The following is a 17,564-nucleotide window of genomic DNA, read 5'->3' on the forward strand; positions in this document are numbered from 1 at the left end:
AAAAGAACACGCACGTTCTTGGCCGTTTTGCACTTGAACCAGCTGAAGATTAAGGTCATGTTCGGATGACTGATGGATGTTTCCAACCATCAGTACATTTTTCACGCATTCCTGGCGAGGATACTTCATGACCTAGAACAAGAGAACTGGCACACTTTTTAGGACCGACTCGCGCATGGATTACACCATCTGTCATGACCGGAAATATACAGGCCAGAGTTCTGGATAAACGAATCCTCCCAGTGATCCCATGACACCGACGGTTGACCCAGAAACAGTCAGCATGAACTCAGTGAAGGAAATTTCATTGCGGCAGTTCACTGTCGTTTTTGAGAGTATGGGCACGACTGACCACATAATATGAGGTGTAGAGACGTAAGTAGCACTGTACCCCGGATGTCAATACAGCCACCAACCGGACTGAGCAGTTTAATGGTAGCAATCAGATCCCACTGGTTGATACAATAGCCAGCTTCACGTCCAAGATTATAATGTTACAACCCACCGAAACCCCTTCCACTCACAAAATAGGGCCTTTTACCGTATGATAGATTCAGACCATCTCTACTCTCTGTATTACCGAATCAAATCTAGCTGAAAACGTTTTCTGTTAGTCGCATGAGATGATTCGTTGCATTTTTATCTCATTTATTGCATCATGGATGAGAACATATAGGCGTGGTTTCACAATACTGATCGGCACTGCGCAATGTTAACACGCGCGCCCACACCCACACCCACACCCGTATATATATATATATATATATATATATATATATATATATATATATATATATATATATGTATACATATTTACATGGGCCGGCGGGACCGGCGTGGTAGCACACGGAAGGCACGGTTTGGGTCGCCCGCTGACCATCGGTCTCAGATAATATGAACACACCAAACGGCCTTTACTTATGTGGCGAAGACTGCCGAACTCCATCGGTGCCCTGTTTTAGCTCTCGTAGAGACGATTATTCCATCATCCTCAGTCAATACGAACGACCACAGTTCACATAAGGAGAACGAAAAACAATGTGGTTCCATATTTTCAACTTGCATATCATGTGACGATTCGATGTGATTACGCTTTTATTCCACGAATTAGCAATTGACTATGAAATGATGCAGGCATGCTTGTAAAAACGTATCTAAACGTGTTATGTCATTGATGTCAAAACATTGGGTCAAAATAGACAGTGCTAAGACAATTACTCGGAAAATACTACTCTCGTGGTCCTCAGGAGCCTGGAGACTCGCGTGAGCTAAAGATGAGTATAGATATGAAGCAGAATACTAGTCAGGAACCTATCTGTAGAGGCATGACAACCATTTGTCTGCTGTTGCCATCCAACACAAATGGCATAGCTGGCAGCACACGACCACACCATACACTGAAGCCTAGTAACGGTTGAGCCCAGATATTTCAATCTGTTCCGTTCCCAACGCTGGGCGTATACGACGTTACGATATGTTTATGAGCACGCGGAAGCTAAATAAAATGATGTATTTTCGCGAGCAGCAGCATACATTAGCGATCAACAAACCTACCGCATAGTATACTTAAAATCCTTTTTTTATTTTTGCTTGTTCTTGTCATGTAGACAACCAACCGATTGCCTGGAATTTTCTGACAATTTTTGAAGCATCCATAAATAACGTGCTTGCTTCAACACATCGAGTTTTTCATACAAAACGTACTGCATTACCATTATTGAACTTATACTTCAGCGCACCTTTTGGCTTGTTCGGGCTATGCAGTTTTCTGCACACTGTATGATCATAAAATAGGGACTTTAAATAGGACTACTCGAGCCCTATCCAGCACTGCTCAGGACCCTAATTGTCCACTGATAGCATCACCTTCGAACCCTATTTCAACTATGAAAAGCTGGCGATTTACCTAGATCTGCCTCAGGCGACTTAACGCCGTTCTTTTAATGTACGTTATTTAAGCAAATCGCAACATCTGTGGTAAGTATTTTTTTGTTTTTACGGGTGGGGGGTAGGAACTAAGATAAACGGTTTGATATGAATGGTGTCGCAATTCACGGCGAACTGACACTGCGGATAAACTTTTGTACAACCGGTCTAAGAGCGCTGAATGTCATGGCCCATGACCAATGCTAGACACAAGTGTAAATCAAACCTTGCGTATCAGCCAAGCAGAAAAGTCAACTGCTTCTTGAAATCCAGATGTCACGGGCCCCCCAGCCTATTAGGGGCCCCTCCATACTGTTGTCGATTGGGCCCAATCTGGGACCACTAAGATGCTACCAAGGGATACTAAGACCCAATCTAGTACCACTAAGATCATGCCTCGTGGTAAATGGGCCATATCCAGGACTACTAGGACCCTGTCCAGTTCTACTCGGACCCCTTTCATGACTACTAGGACATCTAAGTCCACTAGGGGACTATCTAGGGACACTAGGGGACTACCTAGGGACACTAGGGGACTACCTAGGGACACTAGGGGCTTTAAATAGGACTACTGGAGCCCTATCCAGCACTGCTCAGGACCCTAATTGTCCACTGATAGCATCATCGTTATGGCCGACAACATGGTACATCCCTTCTTGCCAAATCCCCCTTCTTGCCAAATCCCGCGAAGTCCACAGGCCACCGATACCCAGGACATTGTCTCAACACGCGCCCGGGCGGCTGTGACCCCCTGAGATCCCGTGAACTAAGAAAGCTAAAGACACCAAATTTACAGAGTGTCTTAACCTGTACGTGAACTCACTTAGGTCAAAGTTTAAGCTTCCTAGGTCATGACTTTCAGGTCAAATAAGATCAAGATTGGTCTCTTAAGTGCCCCCAGAACCTAGGCAATTGTTTCTAAGCAAAAGGTCACGAGCCCATTTGAGGTCAGTGACCTTGTTTGACCTTTTGAAGGCCACGGTAACCAAAATCTTACAAGATTGCTCTAAGTTTTGCACTTGAATAAGCGACAAAGAGTACGCAAGGCAGCATGTTCCTAAAACAAAATGTCGGCCAGGGTCATCTTAGGCCAAGGACCCGTTCTGATCTCTAAGAAGTCAATGTAAGATGACAAATTCGGTTCCTGCTGTCCATAAATTCGAAATGAGCACCACAAACTATCCCATACAGCAAACCCTAGGAGTAATGAATCAGGTTGGTTTTTGGCCTGGTCTAACCTTCATCCCTGACCTTACGTCAGCATAATTTGCTCAGTTAATATTTGTGGTGCCTAAGAAAGGATCTCAGAGATGAATGGCTTCGTCAAACACTACGTTATTGCATCAGATTAGACGATTCACTAGAAGTTGCCTTCGCTGAAACCATGGCCTGACTTGTATCCTGCCATAGGTCAGCGACCTTACAAGGTACATCTAATTTTTTATGTCAAAGGATTCACTATTCAATTGTCTACAGCTATGCAAAATTTGGCGCGGCGTAGCCGCGCCCTTCGGAAACCGTTCTGAAAAAACCTTCGGGGGAGGGAGTCAATTTGACCCCACTCCCACCCGATCGGGTGTTAAGGGATCGTGCCTACTAAAGTATTCTAGAACTTTTTTCTTATCAGCAGAAAATCCCGGTTTCAAAAAGCACTTCCATCGACTCCAAAACCTTCTGAACACCTAAATATTGCCCTGTGTAAAAGGAACAACCATGGCAATAATGCGGCTTTTAAAAACATACGCCCGGGCAGCCACAAAACTGCGTGCCAACCTTTGGAGTGCATGGTTCGGGCCTAGAAAAGCTAAAAGGGACAAAAGATCGGAATAATTTACCAATACACATGCAGATGCAGACAGGCCAATGTGGGAAAACGTGCAAAAACCTGACAATCAGAACGGGCGAAAACTACAGGGCGGTAAAAAAAAATGCGGGTATAAACCTATGGAAACACGTTTCAGGCACAGGCCATTGTATCGCATGGGAGGAAAGGAAAATTCTAGATTACGAGGAAAACTGAAGATGAAAAATACGGTGGGAGGAGGGCATTTTCACTTCTATGACGACCATATATACTTCTGATACAAACACGGAGGTGCCGAACGCGAACGGTAAATCACTTTATAATGACAGGAGTCGAGCAAAAACAAATGCTCGCGATGTAATGCATAACACCGATCGCGTTAGTAGGCTTGGGGTAGGCCAATTCGTACAAAGGTGCTTTGCTATGAAATGTCACCACGGTTTGCAGGGTGTTATTGCCAGTATTGTAAAATGAAAATGCAGAATACGCTGTGCATATGCTACAGATCTTCACGACAGCAGTTGATAGCCATCGTGACATGGCAAAATTTTGCAAGTTTGAAAAATGTAATATCGAACCGTGAGGAAATTACGTTTCGACAGCGGTGTACACTGTCACCTGAAATGTCAGCCGGTCGTCTGCCTTACTTCCTTGCCCCGCGGTGATTTATATGTTAATAGCGCGGAACTTCTTTTCTCAATACACGCCTAAATTTACTTTTCATATTGACTGACTAAAGGTGAGGAATGGATAGAGATATCCCGTAGCTGTCAATCATTGAAAACAAGCTGGTTCGCTGGTCTGTTTGCATTAACAAAGTCCCAGCTCAACAGTGTTGTCAATCAGAGCATAAAGTAACGTCTCTTTCTCTTTGTCTTCAGTCGTAAATGTGACGGACGAAATTGTTGCCACAATGGAAGCGCACCAAGATGTGCTGCATGCCTACCACTAGCCAATATCTTCAGAATTATTGCGGTGGAAAGGAGCCCAGGAAAAAAACTTTTCAGTGGTCTTAATTCCTTTCAAAAATTTACTACGCAGTACCACTTTTGTCCATGCATCATGACGAGGTATTCTTCACGAGCACATCAATTAATAGAAAAAGCACCGCTGGCTCAGTACAGTAAGCCAGTATCAAGCAATCACGTAAGGTGACCCTTTAATCAGGGCGTACCGTATGCAAACCCTACACGCCTGCTCAATCACGAGAAATAGCAAAGGAAGATTTGTCGGGTATGAATTTTATTGAAGGCATACGAAAACGGCATATGGTTAACGACCCAACACAAAACCGATAGCGACCCGACCAGAGTTACTCCAGTCTCCGCCGGCCGGCCGGCCGCACGAGGCCGGTCGCCCGTCTCACACGCCCGTGCTGGCCCCCATTCGGCCGGCACGGGCTTCGATGAGACGCCAATTTTCAACGACGCACCACCCGGCCGCCGCCATGTCGTTTGTATACAAACGAGGCCTCCAGGCGGCGCTGCGGCGGCGGCGCGAGAGTGGGCCTCACATTCGGCCCACAGATGGCGACGATGTGCTGCGGAGAGCTCACAGCTGACACCATCACGAGCGACAGGAGACTTCGCCGGGCGAGATCTGTGGCGAGCATCTGGAACAAGCATCACCTGGTGACGAACGTATAGTGAAGAACATGGCTCGCCGTACGGCCGTGTCGCCGACCCAGTGTGAGCGTTCACGCAGGCCCTGCACGCAGCATGCAAGCACAATTTTTACAATGATGTTTAACAGACGATACGTCACTTCAACGCAAACCGTGCAAGCCGCACCTCCTTCCCAAAAATGTGATGCGAATATTCCCTGGATGCATATCTGCGAAGGAATAAACACATCCTCCCATAAGCGCTACCTTGCTTTACAATAATTCCCGCGCATAAAAGCCACGCAAGTCTAATCTCTGGAACTTCAGCGCTCGCTTGCAAACAGCTTGACTGCGCTTGCATCTGTGACGTAATGCGTTAAGTTGCATGAGTACAGCACCGGAGACTAGTTGTATAAACCGAAAAACTGACGTCGCTTTTCAGCTGCACGAGATACGCATATAGGCCAAAAATAGGCCAAAAATAGGCCAAAAATACGCTTTGTGGCTTCACCCTAGTCAACAACCAAGAAAAAAACCTACGCCCTACGCAGAATTTAGCTCTTCCCATCCTGGTCCCAAAACGGTGAACTTGAAAAGCACTGTGGGTAATGGTTTCAGCGACAAAACGACCAGACACTGTAGCCTGTTTCATGGGCGAATGGCGCCAATCCAGCAGTAGCAGAATATAATCAGCCCGTCGGTCGGTTGAATGGAACAGTTATGTGAACACCGCACTTGCATCGCTGCTTCAAGGTCCCGTATGCGAATACGATTCGCATCTGCGCACTGGTGTGCCTGTGAAGGTTTGTGTACTGTGCAGCGTTTTTCGATCGGTATCGGATCGGTCACTACACTCAAAGCATACGGAAGGATCAAAATCCCGACAACTCCAAAATGTTAACAGTGTGAGTGCCGGGGGAGGGGATTTCGAGCCCTTCCAAGCGGAAACAGCGGCCACAAACCGTACACACGCCGCCTAGTAAATGAGGGCCACCAGAACGAGTACCCCTCACTGACCTGAGGGGCTGGCAACCTGTTCTTACTCCACCTGCAGCGGGGCTATTAGCGCCACTCGTGAGTATTTTCCAGAACCGAAGCAGGAGTTACGAAGCTCGGTATGTCTGTGCGTGGGTGGGCGCGGGGAAAGGCGAGTTCCGTGGTATGTGCCGCTGTGCTTTCTATGCTGAATTCGTTTTCGGGTATTCTATTCTACAGTGTGCCGCACTGAAAAAGTGCTGCTCCCACTCACCCCTATTTGCTCTCCTTTTCCTTCAGGTTCTCTTCCCTGGGTTTGGCGCCACCAAATATGCTGCTCATCTGCGACGTCTTGGCCACCGTGTTGACGGGCGCGCCCACCGTGCGCGGCTTGAGGTTCAGCTTGGGCCGCCGGGACGCGTCACCTGCAGCCACTGCGACACACGGGTGACGACACGGCCCCGAAGACGGATGCCGTACTCACCACACGCCACCGGTCCGCCGGTCCGCAGCCGCTGGAGTCAAACGTCACCACCCGCGATCCGGGGGTACGACGGATACCACCGGCCTCGCTCCATGCTAACCACCGGCTGGCGGCCGGCGGCGCCGCCGCCATCCGAAGCACGGGAGTGACCGCGCCTCGGCACAGCGCCGTTCGCCGCCGCCAGCCGCCGACCGCGAGCACACTCACTGGGGTCGGCCTCGCGGAACTCCATGTGCGGCGGACCGCCGCCACCGCCGCCGCCGCCGCCGCCGCCGCCGCCGCCGCCGCCGCCGCCACCGCCGCCGCGGCCGCCGTCCCAGGGGCCGTCGCGCCGGCCGAAGCCGCCGCCGCCGCCGCCGCCCCGATCCTCGAAGTCGTCACGCCCTCCTCCTCCGCCGCCGCCGCCGCCGCCGCCGCGGTACCCTGCCGCGGGAGGATGCACGCCGTAGTGGAAGTGGTAGGTAGTGCACGGCGGCGTAGTGGTAGTGGTAGGAGCTACGGCGCAGCATAGTAGGAGCCGTAGCGCCGCCACGCGTGGCGGCCACAGGTTCGACCGTCCACCTTATCGAGCGGCCGCTATGACTATGCGCGCAGACCCAGCACTGCGGCGGATGCAATGATAACGGCGGACCGATCGGGCTAGCTCTCACCCGAAGTGACATTTAAGGACGACAGGATGTGCAACTATTTACCGCCATAAATATTCATATATATATATATATATATATATATATATATATATATAACAGTAAAGTAAAAACAGTACAGCTTCTTCCTACTGCCCGCAGTCGGACCACAGATGGGAGCTGCACCATGGCATCGTTCATCGAAGCCAGCCCCTCGCCGAGCTTCAAAACCACCATCGTACTAGTGATTGTACCCTACCATAAAGGTTATCACTAGGTGAAGAAATCCGCGCAAAGGGTACATAATTTTAGGGGAAAAACTTGGTGGTGAGTGTAGGCATGAGCACAGCTTCACAAAACACTGGGGGTTTTCGGCCGATTTTAGCCGGTAAGATTGCTAGTGGCAAAAGCGCCAGGCACTGACAGTCAAACTTAAATGCAGTGGTGTAAGCTGACAGTAACACGAACAGCAATGGTGCAGTACTAATGCAAAAAACATGCAAAGGACTTTTAGTGTTGGCACGCGGCCTATATAGATGATACAAAATGAAGTGTAGAAACTGGACGTACGTGTAAATAACTATTAACCAGCTGCACTGTGTTAACCATCACGGTAAAAGACGCCTGGTGTAATGAAGTGCTGTACACAAGTTTCAGCCAAACGCGAGAAATTTAGCAGACGTGCATCCTGCGCTCACACATTAGTTTCTACTCAACAGCTGCCGGCCTGCTATTGGTGGCAGTTTGGGGCAGACGCCATGAGAGCAAACGAATTTTGAGTGGTGCCGGCACCGCAGCAGCCAAGCCGCGTGCGTGAAAAGCCAGGCATCCGGGGTTCGATTCCCCGCAGTACCCGTCCTCCCTGCCAGGGGGAGAGGCAGGAGGCCCCCTACAGCCTCAGCAGTGCTGATAGTATTGTAAAGCTCCAATAGCAACTATGTAGCAACTTCAATAGCAACTTCAATCTCAACTATGTTGAGATTGAAGGGTGAATTGTCCAGAATTTCCGTGAAAATGCCAACAAAATGCATACTACATGACGCTGATCTCATGCGTCGGCTGTTAGCCAACAACTCGAAATATTATACACAAAATACACTGAACATTTTAGAACAAAGTACACTGATCAAGCCCGAATCATAAGCATGCTCTCCCAATGTTGAACCCAGCGCGCCACCGAGTGCGCCACTGGGATCAAGCGGAAAAACCACCAGAGAAACGCAACTTCCTGCGACCATTGCCACCAAAATTGCACCCACGATTGCTACCCACTGGTGTATGTTTTTTTACTGTGCAAAAAGACGACCCAAAAATTATGAAAGAGGGGCAGAAAATAAATGGCTGGCTGGTGGAGGGGCGAGGCATCGCCTGCATTGCGAGTGGGGCGTCGAGCCTCGAAGACTTACCTCCTGTGAAGCCGTCTGGCCCTCCACGTCTGCCGTCGAAGCCGCCACGTCTATCATCGAAGCCACCGCGGCCACCACCGCCGCCTCGGGGGAAACCACCCGGCCCACCTGGGGGAGCACACGCCGTCACTGACTTTTGCTCGTGCAGGCCGCCAGTCAGCACACGACCCAGCGATATTGTCACACATACTGTTACCAAGCTAGGCCACTGCCACCTCACGCCAATGTCGGACCCAAGCGAGCAGTGTTACCAACACCACCGAAACACCATCGAAAGCACCGCGGCAAAACTCGCCACGCCTCGACGTACGCTCTTGCATTCGGTGCGCCCGCGTCTCGCCGCACGAGACATTTGCAGCCAAGCAACATCTCACGATTGGAAATGCCAGAGCATGGAATGAGTTTCCGCGCTCCCTTTCGTATCACATGCCTGGCGCGGTCGAGCGCAGTATACGACCGCTACACGCACCAGTCACCTCGCTAGTGTGCGAAGGACAAGTGACATGTACATCGGTGGCACCGGTTGACTAGCAAGGATTAAACCAGACGACGTCAAATTCCTCAGATACCAGGCTATCAATTGAGTTTTGTTCCATGTATCTAGTTAATGTTGGGTCCAAATGGCAACGGGATGCTTGCCACTTCAGGCTAACCACACGGGTGAAAAGGCTCATCCCGCATGGGGTTAACGCAAATACGGATGCACGCCAAATGCGTGCGGGCTCAGAAGATTCATGTCCCGAAAATAACCGGAAATGGACGCACCTGTAGCTTTTTTGTTACGCACACACTGCGTGGAATGTGGTGACATCTGACTGATGATTATTAGTTCTGGGGCTGGCACGCGGGACCAGCACAAGCAGCTCATTCGTCCACATTGAAACCACAAGAGAAACCCCTTCCCATAATCTAACACTGCGGTGCTCTGAACACCCACAACCCTTTCTTCAAAGCGGCCACAGTGAAACAATGACATACAAATCTTTATCACGTTACGGGAGATAACGAATCTTTGTACGAATGGGGAGACTCGCAGTGGCGGTAGGACAATACACGACGGGACGGCGAGAAGCGCGAGTCCCTTCTAACAACGCACCTCGACCACGACCGCCACGATCCCGTCGGTCCTCTGCGATGTCGACACGCAGCACACGCTTGTCGACCTCGACGCCGTTCACCTGCAGAGCCTGCTCCAAGTCTTTCACCGTCTCGAACTCCACATAGCAGAAGCCCTTGAACTCGTTTGTCTCACGATCGTGGACCATGTGCACGTTTTTTAGCTGTGGGCACAGAAAAGAACATCTATGACCGCATCTGACGGCTTACACGATGGAACAGGCAACGCCATTTCGACTACACAAAACCATGCACAAGTGCAGCTGTGCGACATACCGCGGCCGTGAATTACGTCACACGGCCTGGCCTTGGCTCACGCCAGCACGGCATTGAGACGAATGGCAAAGTGAGCTGTAAACCCAACTTCAAACAAAACGATGTGTGCCTTGAAAGCTGCCTCACTGGTATGTCCTGAAATATGTGATGTATGTCCCCCTGGACGGTGTAGTCGGGCAAGTTGCCGACGAACGCCTTGAAGGGCGGCTCAGTGGGCAGGGGCTTCTGAGGCCGGCCGCCGTATCCGCCGCCGCCGCCGAACCCGCCGCTGAAAGGACAACACACAGGACGGTACTAGACGTCTGGTCGGTTGCAATCGAATTCAGACGGCAAGGCGCTGCACAGCTGCACTTCCCTAGAAATCACGGCAAAGACTAATTGCCACCCAGTTCAATTGAAAACGGCGACATACTGAGATAGCCGACGCGAAATAAATAATACAAAGCCATTGATCGCAAATAGCACATGCTCTGATCCAACAACCCTCACGGTAAAATTTCACTATAGCGCATTCCTAGCCGAAAATTTATAATATTCCAAACCAGTATTGGAAAACTTGACGTTTCCTGGTACGATGTATACCAGAAGATCTTGTACTCCAGGACTGTGACTAGGCAAAATAAAATACGTTGTGCTCCATCATGATGCAACGAGAGCAGCTTTTGGAAAAAACTCATTTTACTTCTTTGTGTCAAGACAAAATAAAACCAGAAGACGCAACAGCTTGGGACTTGCTGCCTCCATCAGGAACCATGTATTGATACCTGCAAGAGCACAAATCTTGCACCCACCAGACTAAGATGCCCAGTAGCAAGCAGCCTGTGTTGCCACCTAGGTTTATGATAAACCATGTATGGAAATGTGACAAATAAAGCGTACGAATGTTGAATGGAATCGCCTTTGAACAATACCGGGAAATGAGAAACGAGTGCCAGAATCGCACCGGTCTGTAGATTAGCAAAGCTCTCCCTTCCTATGCCCTACGCAGACCAACTCAAAGTTGAACATGACTTAACCTACCATTGACGACGAACCGTATTAATTGCCAAGGATGCAACGAACATTCATAGAAAACCGCACGCCCAATTACCTACCGCAGATGACGGTCTACCCACGCGCCACCACTGTGTCATGGCAGCGCAAATAACGGAATCACTCGCAATTCAGCGTCGGAAACGTCTCAACTATTCAGCGGCTTGCGCCCACCTCCCAGCTCAGGTTGGAGGTTGAACAGTAGCAAACTATCCAATTGGTTTTAATGATTCGCCTTCTCGCAACTGATTTGTCAAGAGCATAAATATTCTGTTCGCGCTCATAACTTGAAGAGATTTGTAAACATTTGGAGGAAAGCTGTATAGAGACGGACATCACGATTATGAAGAAGGACTTATTTGTACTCATCCAGAACTGCCATGTGATTGGATTTTTGGCCACTTCCTGGTATCCAGAACACAAAAAAATGCTACGGCAGCTGTGGATTTAAACCAAGTTAAATTTGTCACTTAAGGGTATGCAATTAAAGCTGGTAATTCAGGCTCTACAAAAATACCCTTTTAAGTCGAAAAAGGTTGCTATAAATAGCTTTAAAAAACTGTTCGGAGACAGCCATCTCACTCCGGCAAAAACACCAGGACAACAGCGTAACATGAACCCATAACTTTCGGCCCAGCAAATCAAGAAGGGTTTATCAGGACAAAAACATCACTTACTGCAACCTAAATTACCATATTTCGCAATGATAGGAAATGATACGATAGGTTTCAGCGCATCAAAATCAATTACTAACTTGCATTATCCGCCGGAGTCAGCGGAGTGAGTGACTCCCATCCCTTTTGGCTGGCCTGCATGGGTCAGTCAGGCACTGTACTTGCGCAGGCTCGGTAAATCGGTTAAGAATGCTGTCTGTATTTATAGTTCCGGTGGGACGCGAAGGGCCTCGTGTGCTGACCGGGAGTGGGAAGGTGAAGGACATGAATGTTAAGTTGTATTTGAAACCAGTTAGCTGGTGGAGCGTGAGTAGCGTGACCGTGGTGGAGCGTGAGTAGCGTGACCGTGGTGGAGCGTGAGTAGCGTAACCGTGGTGGAGCGTGAGTAGCGTGACCGTGGTGGAGTATGAGTAGGTGGCCGTCTGTGGCATGTTCATTTGCATTTTTTGTGTACCATTTTCGTCTGGCTGTGCGTTTCGTACCCACCCTCCATTTTGGAGGGCGTGTAAGCCCGGTGTGTGGCCACCCTCCATTTTGGATAGTGAATGAGCCCCGATGCGTAATTACCCTCTGTTTTGGAGAGTGTCTACACAGCCTTTCATAAATTGCAAACCACTGTATATGCACATGTGTTTCATAGTACAGGGTATGAGACTGTGTTGTTTCAGTATGCCATGTTTAATACTGATGTTTCTTTTCATTTAAAGTGCTTTTACATGAATTGCTGCACATGGAAAAGTGGTGCTTTTGTTGAGCGCCACCCAATGTACTATTATCTCTCAAGGACAACCTAAATAAAGTTGTAATGACCTGCAGCACTTGGTTAATTTTGTACTCCACTATAGAAAATGTGCACTCTGCTACCACGATTTTTTGGGGAATTTCCAACACTGTTCCGAACTGCCACCCGCCCCATCACTGCTAAGCTAAGAATCAGTTGTAAGAATCAGCCGACTGAGCTATGTCAAAGCAACATCCTCTCCTTGCTCATGCCTTTAGCCCTCAAAAACTAAATCAAGTTCAATATTCTTTTAATGAAAAATTGGTGTACCTCTCGGGGTTTGCCTGTAACATGTACGCGATCACACTATTAGTTGCACACACACACTTTGCACGCAGCAGGTGCTTCATTTTTTGGCACCCTTACGAAACAGTCATGGCCACAAGCTTGCCCTGAGAAAATCACCCCGTTGTCGACGCACCCTTAACCACAAACGCTTGTTCCCAGGCTCTCCCCAGTGGCCCTTGTACCCAGACAGGGACTTCCCCGTTTGCTCGGACCCGGTGAATCGGAGGACTGCTCCGGAACATGAAGCGAGGTCGTGCCATCGCGAAGGGCCACTGGGCCGATGGATCTATCTGAAGCCAGGCTAGGCTCGTGACCCCGCCGCCGCAGGCCCTGGTTGGTACAGCGTTAGTCCCGCGGCCGGTCGACCACTTCCAAGTTGCTGCAATCTCCTGGGTAGGAGCCTGTCGAAGAGAAGCCTACCGAAGCTGGGCCAGAACCAAGGATGACGCAACTCAAGTGGCAAGCACATTTACAAACTGCGCCACTGGGGCGGTAAATTTTTTCACTTGCAACTTATTGGGCATAAAGATTGACCAGATAGTAACACAAGTCATGTTTGCATAAAATTTGGCCTCAAGACCAAAGGCTTTGTGAAATAAGGACAACATATTTTGAATTTCTAAGACTTTTCATGAGCACCAGGAACCATGAACTTACATGTTGCCAGTTTTGTGATTTTTATATGTATGCAATATTGGCATACATAGGTACCTGATGCAGTTAGAAGGACAAGATTCAACTTCCTGAGTGTATGGAAAAAAGGTCAAGGAAATTCCTTCCTGCTCTGCAAACTTGGTGCCCAGTTCTTTAAGGCTTTGATTCCTCATGTTGATCCCCCACCCCTTTACCCTGGCATGTCTTACTTATCGCTGCCAGATGCACATGCTAGCACATTCAAAATGATAATGAGAGAGGACATTAGCCCCTAGTGCCCCCCCCCCCTCCCTCCTTGAAAAATGCCTGTGACTTCCTGTGTTAAGTGCTCATTCCAGTAAGCTGATGTTCAGTCTAGGAGCCTTTTGCAGGAACAATGACAGACTTGTGTAAAGAATGTTGGGCACCATATGACTACACAGTTGGTGCATCCTTTAGACAAAATCCTCCTTGACACAAGCAAGGATGGGAGGTGATACCACACTAAACCTGGTGCATGCAGGATGCCCTACCTAGATAATATGGCATTTTATCATACTGTTAAAAAAACTAAAGGTATCACTCAGATAACAACCACATCTAAACCAATGCTTATAACAAAAAAAGAATTCAAAGGAACACTTGAGCTATGATAACTGCATTTTGGAATGAGAAATAATTATCATCATGTTCAACATGATGCATGGGACCATTTTCTCAGCTGTTGGCAAACTGCCCTCAAAACCACAGCCAAGATGTCAGGATGTCATGCTTTGACAGCATAAGTAAAAGACTGCAAGAAAATGAGCATGCTTGAAAACAGTTCAAGCACAACACCCACTTGGTCAGAATGGAAAAGATGGCTGAATCTGGGGCATTAACCTTTTGCACACAGTCTGCTCCAATTGAGCATAGTATTTGCACCAACTCATTAAATCTGTGGCTCTTGCTAGCTCACTCTCTATTTGGCAGCTTGGTGACTGCCCCAGAGCAAAGCTGATAATGGTTGAGGAGCATATACATTGGTTCACAGCTGGTATTGGTTGGGGAGTGTATACAGCTGTCTTGTAGCCATTTAGAGAAGTTTGCATTACTGAATCAGTGCTAGATGCTTGCATGGGGCAGGCAAGTGGAGCCGTGATTGTAAGGAGCAGCCAAGCGTATCATGCTGGAGAGAGTGGGTGGGCAGAGATGACCCTAGAGCTGGTCAGCTGCAACGGGAATGTGACAACACAAATGAGAAACTTGATCTTTATCTGAAGTCATTTGGGTGCAATTGGCATTGGTGATGTTAAATAAGCAGTTCACAAAAATATCCATTAATCAAAATGTTGTTCAGTGGTGGCAACATACAAACATGAGCAATGTCTCTTTGAAATATATGATAGGGAGTATTGCTCCTTATCTTATAATATACATATATATAATTTAACATACCAATCCCCATTTATTCTACTGTAACTTTCATGAAATTTAAGAGGAACAAAGTACATACAGGTACATATTAATTATGCAATATGTGGAGAAAGACTGAGGGGGAACAGTAATCAGCCTTTTAAAATTGTTAATAAATGTCCCATTAGGATCAGACTCCTTTCCAAGCATAATATGCTGCCAGTAATTGCTCCAAACCCATCATCAGTTGAAGGGGCTTTCAGGCATACCAACTGTGGTGGTCATATGGCAGCTTTGTCAGTTCACAGAAGAACCTTTGCCAAAATATTTTAACACACTATGTTATGATGCAACATTGCTATTCTGTGCCAGCATGCATTGATCTGCACTTAAGGCAATGTTGGCTGGCCCAGTTCCATGGTTTGCACATCAACCATCCACCACACATGGCAAAAAGGAATCATTGTTTTTAAAGACTGCTTTTAGCTTGTAGTCTACTGTGAACGCATTCACGCTTTACCACTGGGTACATTCTTACACTGTACACAAGTTTCCTATACTGTAACACATGTTGCTACTACCTCTCCTGCCCCATTAATGGTAGGTTTTGTTGACATATATTTCTTCCATTGGGTAAGATCACTGGGCAGCAGAACAAGCACTGACAAAAATATCTCCACATTACAATGTCAGCAAATATGGTTGGCCCCCTTCCAGCAGCCCAAAGTTGATCCAAAAACAGGTCACTGATATCTGGCATTATTGCTGCTTTTTTGCTTAAAAAGTCAAGATGTACAGATCCTATTAGATATGAATTACAAAAAGATTCTTCACAAACAAAAATGCTCTTTTTAATAATTGTCAATATAAACATATATTACCACAAAGGATCACATGAAACCATGGTGCCACTAAAAGGCCATTATTGTTAAGATGCTCAAAATATAATTTCAAGACAAAAAAAGATTGCTTGCTCATACTCCTCAGAAAAGTTGTCCAGAATGTAGGCCCCTTCAGTGATGTCCATAAGAATGGTTCACACAGTTGACAGTGTAGGCTCAGTAAAGGATGGCACAGGTTACTTATAAAGCTCTCTCCAGCCACATTTCTTCTTATACCATATGTACTTGCCAAGCTCAGCCCCCCCCCCCCCTTCCTCTCCCCTCCACCCAAGTAAATTAAGCCCCAACTGAAAATGGTGTGAGATACTATGCATGTCACCTTCAACAATACTGCATCATTTCTATGCATGTCACCTTCAACAATACACCATCATTTACAAAATGTATGCATGATTCATGCTACCACAGCCCAGACTACACAAAATACATGTCACACCAAGCATTGCAGTGACATCCAGGTTGTGGTTACAGAGCACACAGACTGTAAGTCTGAGAGCCCCAAGTTTGGTGAGCATCAGTCCTCTATTTCAGCACACAGATAACCAATGTTTCAGGAAACCCTGACATTGCTCAGGTAACTTTATGCAAACATGCCCTGAAAACATGCTTTCAAGCCAGATTACAAACTTGAGGGCAATTTGACCTAGCCCAAGTTTAGTGCATGTCCCAGGTTCAGCACACTAAAATGTAAGAACAATACACAGTGGAAGGATTTTTACAGCCTGGAAAATAGGGGCGAGGCACAGTTCCCTACTAAATAGGCACTCCCCACCAACTTTGAGTGCACACAATTTTCGGTAAGCACATTTTGGTGTACCCTGGTAAGCACTTTAGCCCTTTCCTATACTCAACCGCTACCTCCAAGAGATTTGGCGAAAATACTCCATCTTTACCACACCTCACGGACGGATAACGCCCAGCATCACGGAGAGGCGAATACAACGCACTTATCATGAGGCCGCAAGGCATAGTACACTACTTTTCGCGGTCCAACCGACATTCTTGAAACGCAAAAAATATATATACTCCCTAAACAGCCATACCCGCACACATCTCAATGAGAAAACGTTTGAACTTACCCGAAATCATTCCCGTATCTCCCAGCCATGCTTTCCAACCCGGAAAAGGCACGACGCCATTAAACGGTCCCAGGTATAGCGATAAGGGAGGTGCTAAAGTGCTGGCATATTTTTTGTAAAGGGCTGATACGCCATCAACCATTTTGCCGTGGATTGGTTGCCGCAAAAGGTAAAATGATCGACACACCGTGGTCTATCGACCCGAATTAAGTGCACGGTGGCGCGTGGGTTCGGAACATCGTCTTCCCCCGGCCAATGAAGCTCAAAATAGCCCATTTTCGGTGCTGGAGCGCCAAAAACATAATTTCTTACCCTGATCACAAAAACACCAGTCGCGTAGCGATGTAAATATTGACCTAGGAAACGAGCATGGGAGATGTAAAACATATATTGTATGACTCATGGACCAGCACAGCTCAAAATGTTTCGTACTTTGGTTCCTCTCACTGGGTGTAAGCACGCCTCGGAGATGGAGCCGGGGATATACATGTTCCGTATCACATAGATGCGGGAACAGGGAGAGGCGCGGGAGGGATACCTTGGCTTCAAGCTTTATAGGCTGGG

General features: G+C 47.7%; 1 protein-coding gene across 1 annotated transcript; it reads right to left on the reverse strand.

The window, feature by feature from the left end:
• Positions 1-4,951: 4,951 nt before the first annotated feature.
• On the reverse strand, positions 4,952-17,087 carry eIF4H1 (eukaryotic translation initiation factor 4H1). Its single transcript, XM_037235445.1, has 8 exons — positions 17,001-17,087; positions 10,343-10,484; positions 9,921-10,104; positions 8,825-8,932; positions 7,145-7,215; positions 7,000-7,114; positions 6,583-6,733; positions 4,952-5,342 (listed from the first exon to the last, which is right to left on the reverse strand). Exons 1-7 carry the CDS (start codon positions 17,027-17,029, stop codon positions 6,585-6,587), a joined length of 798 nt encoding a protein of 265 aa, XP_037091340.1. The 5' UTR covers positions 17,030-17,087; the 3' UTR covers positions 4,952-5,342; positions 6,583-6,584.
• Positions 17,088-17,564: the final 477 nt, after the last annotated feature.

The sequence above is a fragment of the Pollicipes pollicipes genome, unplaced genomic scaffold (assembly GCF_011947565.3).
Source record: "Pollicipes pollicipes isolate AB1234 unplaced genomic scaffold, Ppol_2.1 Scaffold_7261;HRSCAF=8764_pilon_pilon_pilon, whole genome shotgun sequence".
Taxonomy (NCBI): domain Eukaryota; kingdom Metazoa; phylum Arthropoda; class Thecostraca; order Pollicipedomorpha; family Pollicipedidae; genus Pollicipes; species Pollicipes pollicipes.

Excerpts from the sequence above, each read along its gene's own strand:
- eIF4H1 (XM_037235445.1), bottom strand. The coding sequence starts at position 17,029 with ATGGCTGGGAGATACGGGAATGATTTCGG. Across the intron at positions 10,485-17,000 it reads AGATACGGGAATGATTTCGG|CGGCGGGTTCGGCGGCGGCG; the intron begins GTAAGTTCAAAC and ends TTGTCCTTTCAG. Across the intron at positions 10,105-10,342 it reads ACATATTTCAGGACATACCA|CTAAAAAACGTGCACATGGT; the intron begins GTGAGGCAGCTT and ends CTGTGCCCACAG.